This window comes from Brachycentrus maculatus, unplaced genomic scaffold (genome assembly GCF_059751285.1).
Source record: "Brachycentrus maculatus isolate JH-2025_06_01 unplaced genomic scaffold, ASM5975128v1 h1tg000021l, whole genome shotgun sequence".
Taxonomy (NCBI): Eukaryota; Metazoa; Arthropoda; class Insecta; order Trichoptera; family Brachycentridae; genus Brachycentrus; species Brachycentrus maculatus.
In genome coordinates this window covers 47,507-60,000 of record NW_028280775.1, presented here as the reverse complement: position 1 = coordinate 60,000, position 12,494 = coordinate 47,507, and the positions used below count along the sequence as shown (strand labels likewise).

Here is a 12,494-nt window from a genome sequence, read left to right as displayed (position 1 = left end):
CTCGGAACTGAACCACTATGTGCCGACTACCGCATATACGGGACCGCTGACCGAGGACTTCCTGAAGAAGTTCCGCGTTGTGGTGCTCACGACCAGCGGCTTAGAGGAGCAATTGCGCGTGGCAGAGTTCACGCATGCCAACAACATCGCGCTCATCGTGGCCGACGTGCGCGGTGTGTTCTCTCAGGTGTTCTGCGACTTCGGCGAGCGCTTCGTGGTGGTGGACGCCAACGGCGAGAACCCCATCTCCGCCATGATCGCCGGCGTGTCCCGCGACGCCGAGGGGGTAGTGACCTGCCTGGACGACACCCGCCACGGCCTGGAGGACGGGGACTATGTTACTTTCTGCGAGGTAATTCTTTTGGCTCGTTTGTGGAATTATAGTAACCATAAAAAAATCTACCTCAGTCCGGCTAATTGTCTCGTCTTAATTAGTAACACAAGAAGCACTGACTTGTCATTTCTAATGTCACATTTTTTAATTTTCTATAAATAATATAGAAAATTAGCTCATATAAATAAATAGTAATAATAATAATAATAAATTTGGATAACTTAGCGCCATTTTCGTAAAATAATACCTCAAGGGCGCTTCACTGTGAATGAATTGGGCAAAATATTATGGTGGAAACGATTTAGCAAACAAACGTGTTTTTAGTCTTTTTCTTAAGATCATCTTGCTCACTATTTCTAACCATTGGTGGAAGAGCATTCCACGCCGTCGGTCCTGCAACAGCAAAGGCACGCTCGCCAAATTTAGTGCGTTAATTGCGCGCTGGTAAGATTACTTTGGCCATTGCAGATGTTGTAGCCGATCGAAGCGTGAGACGTCTATCAACCAATTCATCTCGAATACACAGCTCTTTTAGATACTCTGGAGCCATATTGTGTATTGATTTATACATGAGTAGGCAGAGTTCATACTCAACCCTTTAAGGAAAGCGTAACCAGTGGAGTTTGTGAAGTAGTGGGGTGATGTGACTGAATTTAGAAATTCCAAAAATCAGTCTCGCTGCTGCGTTTAACACTGATTGCAGTCGAGTCATTTTATTGTTTGGTAGACCCGCGTATATACGACTCTAGATATTACAAACGCATTTATTAATTGACGAGGCAGCATCAACTGGCAGATTCTTGCGAATGCTTTTAATCTGCCTTAGCAGATAAAACATGTACTTGTTGTTTTGCTAATTTGAGTCTCAAGGGAGAGATCAGAATCTAAGAACACGCCCAGCAGTTTGACGGCCGGCATAGTGATACTCTTTGGATTGATTGGTGTAGTGTTATCAATAAAATTCTGTCGTTTAGGTGTGGCTATCCAGAGATGTTCCGTTTTGGACGGGATTAATATCAATCTGTTTTTCGTAATGTGAATTCATAAAAATATGCATAATGTATAACTGATTGCTTGAAGTAATATTACTTTATCGGAATAAAGATTATTGCTAATTTACTAAGTATACATATCTCAATAAATGGAAAAGTACTGTGGCACACCTTAGTGATAATCGCATAATATTTAATGGCTTTAATCTTGTTACCGGGAAAGTGTACATCCAAATAATCTTTTATATCAATATTTTCCTAGTAGAAGTTTTATGGCATATGTCGTATTAGAGAAAGAGCGTAAATCAATAAATTTTTTACGCAATTTTACTACAACTAGTACTTTAATTTTTTAACAAATATTCCTTTAAAGTTGCATGTTGAAAATCTAATGGTCACTTATTCGTGTTTAATTTAGTCTCATTTTCTTGGTCTTGATAAAGAAGCGGTTAGCTTCGAAACCGGTAGACATTATAATTAAGTTATAATAAAATATTTATAGTTATTTTAAAACAAAGTTACATTTTAATTCAACTATCATTTTATTTCTATTTAAAGAATACGGTATTGTACTTTTATGGCAATCTATTTCAAGAGTGGGCCATTCTAGGTCCAAATATGAAAAACCCTTTATATTTGTGAAACTGTAGCACTTTGAATAATAACATTTATGGTTATAAGGTTTGGGCTTTCAGGCCGAACAGCCTGTAGAATGGGTGAGTTGCCAATACTATATTGTGGATGTACTGGCAAAAAACCGTTACTCGAAAATATGCAATTTTGACTTGATGATGCATTTTATAAAGTTTTCAACATCCTATTAACAATAATAAAACCCTTATCCGCACCCCAATGGTGCATAGGGCACTGCTTCATATGAACACAGTGTTATCTTGATCGTTTACACACGAAGGAAAGGTGATCAGCCCTCCGCTTAAGGTACCAGTCCAGGGTAATATTGAATAAATATTGGAGTGAAAAAATCACTTATATTTATTTGACCCCCCTGGGAATCGAACCCGGGACCTCCAGAACGGTAGCCGAGCGTGCTGACCATTACACTACAGAAGCGGACATATTACAATTATATTAACAATATTGACTATGGACTATTAACAATACACTAAGTAATTTGAAATGTCATATATATGTGATTTTAAAAGTAAATTCAACTTTAAGTTTAATAGCGGGTATTTTATTCAGGCTAAAAGCTTTAAATAACAGGGATTATTGAAACAGGGATTTTAGAGTTAACATTTTTTGCCAGTATACCCACGATATGTTCCATCATTATTTTTCATTTCCACGTGCCTGAGAGTTTTTACTGCTCAGAAATAATCGAAATATTATTTTTTTTGCTCAGAAATACTGCAAAGGGCCTTCTTCTCCCTTTAACGTCAACGGTTGATTCTCTCCCCAACCTTAAAAATATGGATTTTCAACTAAAGTATTTTATAAAAATATAGGAAAGGTATGAAAAAGGATTGAATCTTGCGTACACCAGTAGAGACTGAATGATTAATGATTTTTTTAGGTCCACATATTCACATTCTCGTATTCAAGTATGAGCCAAACTATGCACATGCTTTATCACAAATACCAAGCATTCTTCCAAAATATTGTGGCCTGCCATGTTTCATGTTCAAAAAGAAAATCAAAATAAAGTTACCAGCACCTACAGCAGTTGTTATGTCAGACAGTGCTTTAACTATGTCTGTCTCTGTAGAGTAATATTCCTGTATGCCAATTTCCTCTCTCAAAATAATGTTTTTTTTTCATCATACGTTGTAAGTCTGTCAGTCTGTTTGAGATCTGTCAAAGATAGAGCGATTTCATTAACATTTCGTCTTCAAAGTCATGTTTGTGATGGGTTCAATAAACAATGTTTATTGGGATAATCTCACTTTTTGATGTTAGGTTGAAAAATTGTAGACATTCAGACAGGCGTCTTCAGAGATTGTAGTTTCTGATATTTGGGAACTGTATTTTGTTATGTAGGATATTTTGTCTATGTGCAGGTGCAAGGCATGACGGAGCTCAACGGTTGCGAGCCCAAGAAAATTAAAGTCCTCGGCCCGTATACATTCAGTATTGGAGACACGTCCGGGCTGTCGGACTACGAGCGCGGCGGTGTCGTGACGCAAGTGAAGATGCCGCAGATCCTGGACTTCAAGCCGCTGAGCGAGTCCCTGCGCGCCCCCACCTTTCTGGAGACAGACTTCAGCAAGTTCCAGTTTCCCGAGCAGCTGCATCTAGCGTTTGTCACCCTGCACCGCTTCGTGGCGACCGAGGGTCGCGAGCCGCGAGCGTGGGACGAGGCGGATGCGGCGGCCTTCCTGGCGCTGGCGCGCGAGGTGCGTCCGGACGTGGGGCAGGAAGGCGAGCCGGATGCCGCGCTGCTGGGCTCCTTCGCCAGGGTGTGCGCCGGCCGGCTGGGGCCCATGTGCGCCGTGGTCGGCGGCGTGGTGGCGCAAGAGGTCATGAAGGCCAGTTCGGGCAAGTTCAGTCCCGTCTTCCAGTGGCTGTACTACGACGCCATCGAGTGCTTGCCCGCCGAGGCGCCTCACTTCCCCGCCGGCGTCCCGGAGGGCCGCTACGCCTTGCAGGAGGCCGTGTTCGGTTCCGACTTTCAAGATAAGCTCGGTGCCCTGCGGTACTTTGTCGTCGGTATGTAAAACACTTCATCTAGATATTGTTGTTTCTTGTCTAACTAAATACCTTTTAATAATATTTACGGTTACTCTACCACTCCATGCAGAATGAAGCACCAACTGAATGAGAATACCGAGTCGCATAAATTTCTGTATTTATAAAAATGGATATTTAAGAATGAATAAAATGTTTGAATCAGTAGTATCTGCATTTCATTGTCAATTTAATGCGTCAATTTTTGTCTCTTGTTATTGTTGATCGATAATATTACAAGAGGTATTTTGCATTTTCTTTTTGAGGGTTTTTTTTAAGAGGGCGCCTTGAAAGAATCAGTTCATCCAATTTGTATTTAATTGCCCTAAGGCAGACATTCTCTCCGATTGAATTGGAATCTCTCGGAATTGCTTTGTGTTTTTTTTAACCTCATTCATCTCAGAGTTAAATATTTCTTATTTTTTAAGGTTTTAAAAAATGCTAGGTCCCTTGTTAGGATATATTTATGAATAAATCTGTTTACCGTAGTATGTTTGCGATACATAAGTATAAAAGAATAGTATTCTCCCCATATTAATGTATAAAAGAATAGTATTCTCCCCCACAGAGACAACAATTTATTTAATTTTTTCGGCAATCTTTAAAAATTTCACGATTTCATCGAATAACACACTTTAGAAATATCATTAAGAGAGATGGTAACTGACTCGAAAAGCTATTATAAATAATACGTAGGTTGATTATCAATAAAAAAAAATCCCAAAGGTAATTTGAAGAAGGTAAGGCCCCAGTGAGGTCATCGGTACCCTTCCTTCTACGTTCCTCTAATCCATGTGTGCGGCCCTAAACACATTTATTATCAGGAGCAATCTAAATTTCATATATCTTGAGATTTGTACATTTGTACATTTGTACATACACGCGAGGAAGATTGTCATCATGGTCCACATCAGATGTAGTATATATAGTATCTATTGCTATTTATTCCCAAAAAACAAAAATTTGCCAGACAAAAGCACGAGCGCAATTTTTTTGCCTGTAGAACAATATGCTGATATTGCTATACTTTTATTATTCTGTTTTAGTTTATAATTTTTAAATCTCAAAAATGCTTTCTAAAAAAAGGAGGGGGGGTTCCATGATTTTTTTTATTTTATCATATCAGTATAGTGTTGCAGCCTGCGAAACTTCACACATAAATACAGTGAAACCTCTCGTAACGTTTATTTGGCATAACGAGCACAGAGCAAGTCCCTTGTTCACTTCCGCGCCGGGACTCGAGGCGGATAATAACCATATGAAAGAGCTTGTGAAAGAGACCACCGAAGAGCTGTATTGTTGTATTGTATAGCTCTTCGGTGAGTTGTATTGTACATTAAGAAGCGTCACCCTAATAAGGAGGTGACTATTCGTGCTATAAATTTATTAAATGATAATGCTGTGACACATTTTCGTCAAATTTTGAAAAGTCGGAAAAAAGGTCTTTAGACAGTATTCTAGTTAAAAATAATTAATTATTTGTCATAAATTCATATTTCTATTTACATTTTTTATGCAAATCCAAATTAGTTTCCAAGTTGTTACTTTCCTTCACAATTTATAAGTAATTTTATTTGAATAAATGTTTTTAAAAAAAAACATAATTAAATTCAGTATTTTTTTGGCATGGAACGCATTATCATATTTTACATGTTGTTTCTTGACATCTCATCAAAGATGAAGAAGAATATGGAAGTCTGGGCATGTACGGGGCTGACGACCGTCATAGGGTGGTTTCAGTGAACACTTTACACGCGTGTAACATTAACCAATTCTACCCATTTTTGACAACCACACTACTCAAACTCTCGGAAGTTCTATATATATGAAACCAATTTTGAAAATTGTTCTTCAATCACTAGAACTTCACTAGAGACATCTATTGGTGAGATGAAAAGAAGCTTTTTATTTGGACACACTCAAAATGTTGTGAATTGTATTTCACATTGATTTCTATTAGAATAAATTTTTGCATAAGGAGTATTTGGCTTAACGAGTAAGATTCTGGAACAAATTCTGCTAGTTATAAGAGGTTTCACTGTATATGTATGTGGCCCAAAGCAAAAAAAAAGGTTCACTACCATTGTTCTAATCTTTGAAAATTAATAAATCAGTTTTCAGTTAAAAGAATTTTTATCAGTAAACTAATGTGAATATTGTTATTAAAAAGTTAAATATCGTAAGGCGTCATGTCTTTGAGACACCCTGTATAATGTAAAATCTAGAGCTGCTCTGGAATATGTTAGCTGCATTATAGTCGTCTATCCATTGTCTAGCATCAATATATCATCATTGTCTAGCCAATCCTGATGAATCGCTTTACTGATCCTGCTTTTGTCGTGCCACGTCAGGTGCCGGTGCTATTGGTTGCGAGCTGCTGAAGAACTTTGCTATGATGGGAGTCGGAGCTCGCGGAGGGCTGGTCACCGTCACGGATATGGACTTTATCGAAAAGTCCAACCTCAACCGGCAGTTCCTGTTTCGTCCGACCGATGTGCAGAAACCCAAGTCTGCCACCGCTGCCAAGGTATATTACATTAAAATATGTGCCAGATTTTAATCTATGTGTAGATCCCATTTAGATTATAAATAATGTTGAATGTTGAATGAATTCAGGTAATAAAGCGCATGAATCCAGAGATGAACATGCTGTCCCAAGAGAACCGAGTGGGCACGGAAACGGAGAGCACCTACGACGATGCCTTTTTCCAAGCTCTGGACGGAGTGGCCAATGCGCTGGATAACATAGATGCTCGCATCTACATGGACCGGCGCTGCGTGTACTACCGCAAGCCCCTACTGGAATCGGGCACGCTAGGCACCAAGGGCAATACGCAGGTGGTGGTGCCGTACCTCAGCGAGTCATACAGCTCCTCTCAGGACCCTCCCGAGAAGAGCATCCCCATCTGCACCCTCAAGAACTTCCCCAACGCCATCGAGCACACGCTGCAGTGGGCGCGCGACGAGTTCGAGGGCCTGTTCCGGCAGGCGGCGGAGCACGCGGCGCAGTACCTGCAGAGCCCGGGCGCCTTCCTGGAGCGCACGGCCGCCCTGCCCGGCGCGCAGCCCCTCGAGGCGCTGGAGAGCGTGCACGCCGCGCTCGTGGGCCGCCCGCTCTCCTTCGCCGACTGCGTGGCTTGGGCGCGCCGCCACTGGCAGGCGCAGTACTCCAACCAGATCCGCCAACTGCTCTTCAACTTCCCGCCCGACCAGAGCACGGCCTCGGGGCAGCCCTTCTGGTCGGGCCCCAAGCGCTGCCCCGAGGCTCTCACCTTCAGCGTGGACGAGCCGCTACACCTGGACTACGTGGTCGCCGCCGCCAACCTGCGTGCGCAAGTGTACGGGATTCCCACCTGCCGCGATACGCAACGCATCGCGCAGATGGCGGCTGCCATTCAGATACCCGAGTTTATTCCCCGTTCTGGCGTGAGAATCGCCGTTACCGACTCGCAACTCCAGCAAAATAACGAAGAGGTGGATAAGGATCGCACCGAGAATCTTATTTCGGAACTGCCCAATGCCGAGGCCCTCGGTACCTTGAAGATCATTCCTCTAGACTTTGAAAAGGATGACGATTCCAATTTCCACATGGACTTCATCGTTGCGGCTTCTAACTTGCGCGCTACCAACTACCGAATCACGCCAGCCGACCGTCACAAGTCCAAGCTGATTGCGGGGAAGATCATCCCGGCCATCGCCACCACCACATCCGTGGTGGGCGGCTTGGTGTGCCTGGAGCTGTACAAGCTGACGCAGGGCGTTGCCTCGCTGGAGCGCTTCAAGAATGCCTTTGTTAACCTCGCCCTGCCCTTCTTCGGCTTCTCAGAGCCCATGCCCGCGCCCAAGCTCAGTTACTACGGCAAGGAGTGGACGCTGTGGGACCGCTTCGAGGTGCGCGGAGAGCTTACTCTGCAAGAGTTCCTGGATTACTTCAAGCGGGAGCACAAGCTGGAAATCACCATGCTGTCGCAGGGTGTGTGCATGGTTTACTCCTTCTTCATGCCCAAGCCCAAAGTGCTGGACCGCCTGGGGCTGCCCATGGCGGAGATCGTGGCACGTGTGAGCAAGAAGCGCCTCGAGCCGCATGTTCGCGCGCTCGTCTTCGAGTTGTGCTGTAACGACATGGATGGGAACGATGTGGAGGTTCCTTACGTGCGTTACACTTTGCCCAATTAACTAACCCCGGATTTCCTTACTTTTATGTATTTTTTTACTCGGCTAATGTGTTACCTATGCAAAGTGTGCGTGACATGTGTGATGACATTGACAATGTATTACGGAGCTTACTTCTGAGCTGTATTCTTCTTAATAAACAATTAACTCCTCACTCAGTTTCCAAAGGTCGCTTGTCCAGTGCCAATATCAGAGAGGATAAGTGCTTGTTATATGAGAATAATCAAAATTTTGCATAGTAAAAATAAAGTTCTCTGTAACCACTTTCTCAGAAAAATATTTATTATATATATGCTGCACATTCAAAATAAACTGATTATTATTTTCCTTATTTTTTTAAATGCCATTTTAAATAGCGAGATCTCGCTTTATGGAGTATCATCTCATTAACGTCGACACTTCTGAACTGGTGCTCCTGTGTAATTGAAAAATTGGTACTTCATTCAATAAATAAATAAAAAATTAAGTGTGACCTTTCAATTAACTTGGGAGCATTATACATTACGGAATTACATGCGTGTCTGTTATTATTCAATTATTCATATATTATTTTTTATTATTAAAACTTTTCTTATTTATTCTGGTGAATTAATGTCACCTGTATTATAATTAAAATTTGCCATATCATCTACTCACTGTACTGATGTATCAACTCTACTTGACCCATAGAGATTTTATAATTTTTTTAAAAAAAATATCCCATTTTTTACAAAACATATTTTAAAAACAATGTAAAACCGAATTGATTGTATAGATGTTCTACATGAACTACACATGACAAGTCATCCAATTATTCCATAATTTACATAAGATTTTTCGAATGAGTTGTTTTAATGTTTTTAAAATTTGGTCAAAGGGGATGACACTTGGTTCAATAAGTAGGTTGTGTCCATCTCGGATGAATTTTGATGGTATGTCATTTTAAACTGAGTAAGAGTTTCCATACATATTATTGTCAATTGCGAAGTAAATTGAAGGGTTTATTTTCACAATTGTATTGTGAAATATTTATCATTCTAACCTTCCCTTTCTTTTTACTCTACACCAAAAGTGGCCAACCCGCGGCCCGCGGATCAAATCACGAAAGTGTAAATAAAACCACCAAGAAAACATTCTTTCGTGCGTAGTTGGTATCATATCCCATTTATGGGGAAATGTCTCCCACCACCGTGACAATTTCTTCTATGGTATATTCTTGTTAACAAACAATCACAACGTTAAACTGATTTTAAAAAGCGCGCATACCGATCTTGCGTGGATGGCCATGAGCATTAATGCAGGACGGGGGCGGGATGCGTTGTGCGACTGCCAGCGGCCACCAGTTTGTGGCACTAGACTCAAAATACTAAGTAAAAGTTAGTTATGCAGCCAGGACACTAGCAAAAAAATCGAAGCCATATTTATACGGTAAATTGGTTAGGGAATGTTTGGAGAGTGTCTTAAAAATAAGCCTGTCTCAAACTATTACTAGGCGTGTGGACGACATTGGAAAACATGATATTTGAAGATAACTTGAAAAATCGAGCATCCCAGTTCATATTTTATGCTCTATCATTATATGAAAGCACAGACCTAACAGATACTGCCGACAGTAACGATTTTTATCAGGGGTGTTGATGTCCATTTTAAGGAAATAGAAATACATATTAGCGTCACTGTATTCACTTAAGAACACAACTTGCTTACGAGATTTGTTAGGAGCATCGACATTAAATTTCTTTTCATTACGATAAATTCAATCAGGTTGGTTTGGAAGAGTTTAACAAAACATATTTGGACAAGGCAAAATATCCTGCATTTCACAAACATGCTCTATCAACGATTTTTCTATTTAGAAACACTTACACTTGTGAACAGCTATTTAGTCGAATGAAGCATATCTCAAATGAGAACAATAATCACTGATGAGCATTTGGAAAACTCTTTGCGTATAGCAACAACATCAATAGTCATCAACATTGATGCACTTAGTTATGACAAACAAAATCAGACGTCTCACTAAAATTTATTATATTTTGTTTTATTTTATTTTTTGCCTACATCTAATCTAATTAATATGTTTGATTCTCATTTTTGTTATATCTTCTTTTAAAAAAAACAATATAATATATTTCTTGTTTGCTTTAAGTAATAAAAGAATTTCGTTTTACGGCCCCGTGGTGATTCTCATTTCTAAAATCTGGCCCGGCTGCTGAAAAGATTGGCCACCCATGCTCTACCCTTTTAAAACTATAAGTGCATTTTACAAATTATTTAAAAGATGTATATTTGTAGATTAATTTTAATTTTGGCAATAAATGTCGAAGGTGTTTTGTAAAAATGGCATTATGTAAGTTACCCAAATACATTAAGGTATACTAATGAAAATATTTAATAATGATTTAATCCACTATAAGAAATGGCTCTCTGTAAAACCGATTCAATGACAATGATTATTAAGCTAAAAAAGAAGCATCTCATGCTTAACCCTTAATTACTCCCACGGAGAAAATTACATAACTGCTCGCATGGGGTCACAGGTGACCTCAAATTGTAGGAATAATTTTTATTATTTCTTAAATATATAAGTAAATAAAACTTGTTTATTAATAAAGTGCTTTATTAATTCTATTATATGTAAAATAATTACCAAAAATTAACAATTTGTACTTATACTGAAATTCAATTTAGGAACTCCGAATCACTTTTATTACACTGTTGACAGTATAATTGAGATTGATCATTGCATACACTGCACATTTTGTTGGTATTTTTCAATCGTTTTTTGGCGGGCAGTTGTTGCAACGCTCGCGTTTTGCAGTTGTTGGTGGGACGCGGTTTTCCAACCCATGCACTTCCAAAAGAGTTTTTTTACAATCTTAGGAATTGCACTGACTTCAATTCATCGTTTCTGGTGATTATTAGTGGTGTGTTTAGACTGCTACTTTGCGATATCGCAGTTACCGATATAACCATGTCAAGATACTAGGATATGCTACCTGTTACCAGATACTAGTCTGCTAACCAGACTCTGGTTCACGCTCCTCGTATCTCATACTATGCGCCGCCGCGTTACGTGAAATTATTTTGCGTACCGTTTCAAAATGCTTACATTTCAAATGTTTCTTTAAATTAGAAATATTTGTTTTGAATGATAGTTTTTGTTTGCATACTAAGCGCACTGCTAATTTGTTTGCTTCAGAAAGCACATAAAAATATCTCCAAACTTCACTTATACGCGCTTCATTTTGACAGAGCGGGAAATAAACGGGAATGTTTCAAAAAATATCTGTTTAGTAAACGATATCGGAAAATCTGTAATACTTCGTATCTCCGCGTATTTCCGATCACGGTGAGTCCTGAGCCGAGCGATATTTAACACGCTATGACTGACATCGACATGTATATTTGTCTCTTTTCATCATTCGTATGAATCCAATAGACTAAGAAAGAGATGGCTTTACAATATACAATGCAAAACGACTGACCGGCAAGTATTGATAAGCTAAAATGCGTTTTATGTTTTATGAGTGACAATGCTATCGCTGGTTATATTGGTTTGAAACAGATTTGTGAGATTTTACTAGTGTCTACTATATTGTACGTATTACAGCTCCATACAAGTATCATGATATAATGAAATCTTGACGTATCATAGTATTTGTACCTGTGACTGATATACGGCTGTCCAAATTTAAAACACAGTAAGGGACATTTTTTATAGTACGTTTTTTTTTTGCATTTTTGGACTGAGTAGAATCGACTTAGTCCAAAAATGAAAAAAAAAAACGTACTACAAAAAAATGTCCTTTACTGTGTTTTGAGTTTGGACAGCCGTATACTAGGAACACCTAGTGATTATGAACAAGTTCAACAGACAATTGCCGCAATAAATGACGCCTCACGTGAGTACGTGATTTGTTGGTATTTGCTCGATGTACGACGAATGCATTTATGCTTGAAACATTTATAAGATGGAAAAAATGGTTAACGGCCATCGATTGGTTCGCCTTCATGTACGCTGCATGTACCACACAAGTGATCATTGGTGTCCACTCCTCCTATGATGCTGTTGTGATACATTATTATTTCAGGCTTCCGCTGGTCACTTGAAGTTGGGTCGATAATTTGTTAAGTTTAAGATAATTAGTTTTTTTTGCTAATTTCATTTTATGAAACTGTAAAAACATATTTATAAAATAAATTTATGTACTGGACATATAATAATACAAAACGAATTAATAATACATAAAATAAACAACTCACCTCTTTCAAAAAAGTAACGTAATTACGCGCACGGGGTCATCGATCAAGAGCGCAGCGACGCATCC

General features: G+C 39.5%; 1 protein-coding gene across 1 annotated transcript in view; it reads left to right on the top strand.

The window, feature by feature from the left end:
• The window catches only part of Uba1 (ubiquitin-like activating enzyme 1), an 8,975-nt gene extending 479 nt beyond the window's left edge, over window positions 1–8,496 (top strand). Inside the window, exons 1-4 of the mRNA XM_088267957.1 lie at window positions 1–352; window positions 3,345–3,993; window positions 6,363–6,538; window positions 6,628–8,496. The exon at window positions 1–352 is cut by the window's left edge and continues 479 nt beyond it. Coding sequence (XP_088124083.1) covers window positions 1–352; window positions 3,345–3,993; window positions 6,363–6,538; window positions 6,628–8,187 — 2,737 coding nt within the window. The 3' untranslated portion in view covers window positions 8,188–8,496. The remainder of the gene's footprint in view (window positions 353–3,344; window positions 3,994–6,362; window positions 6,539–6,627) is intronic.
• Window positions 8,497–12,494: the final 3,998 nt, after the last annotated feature.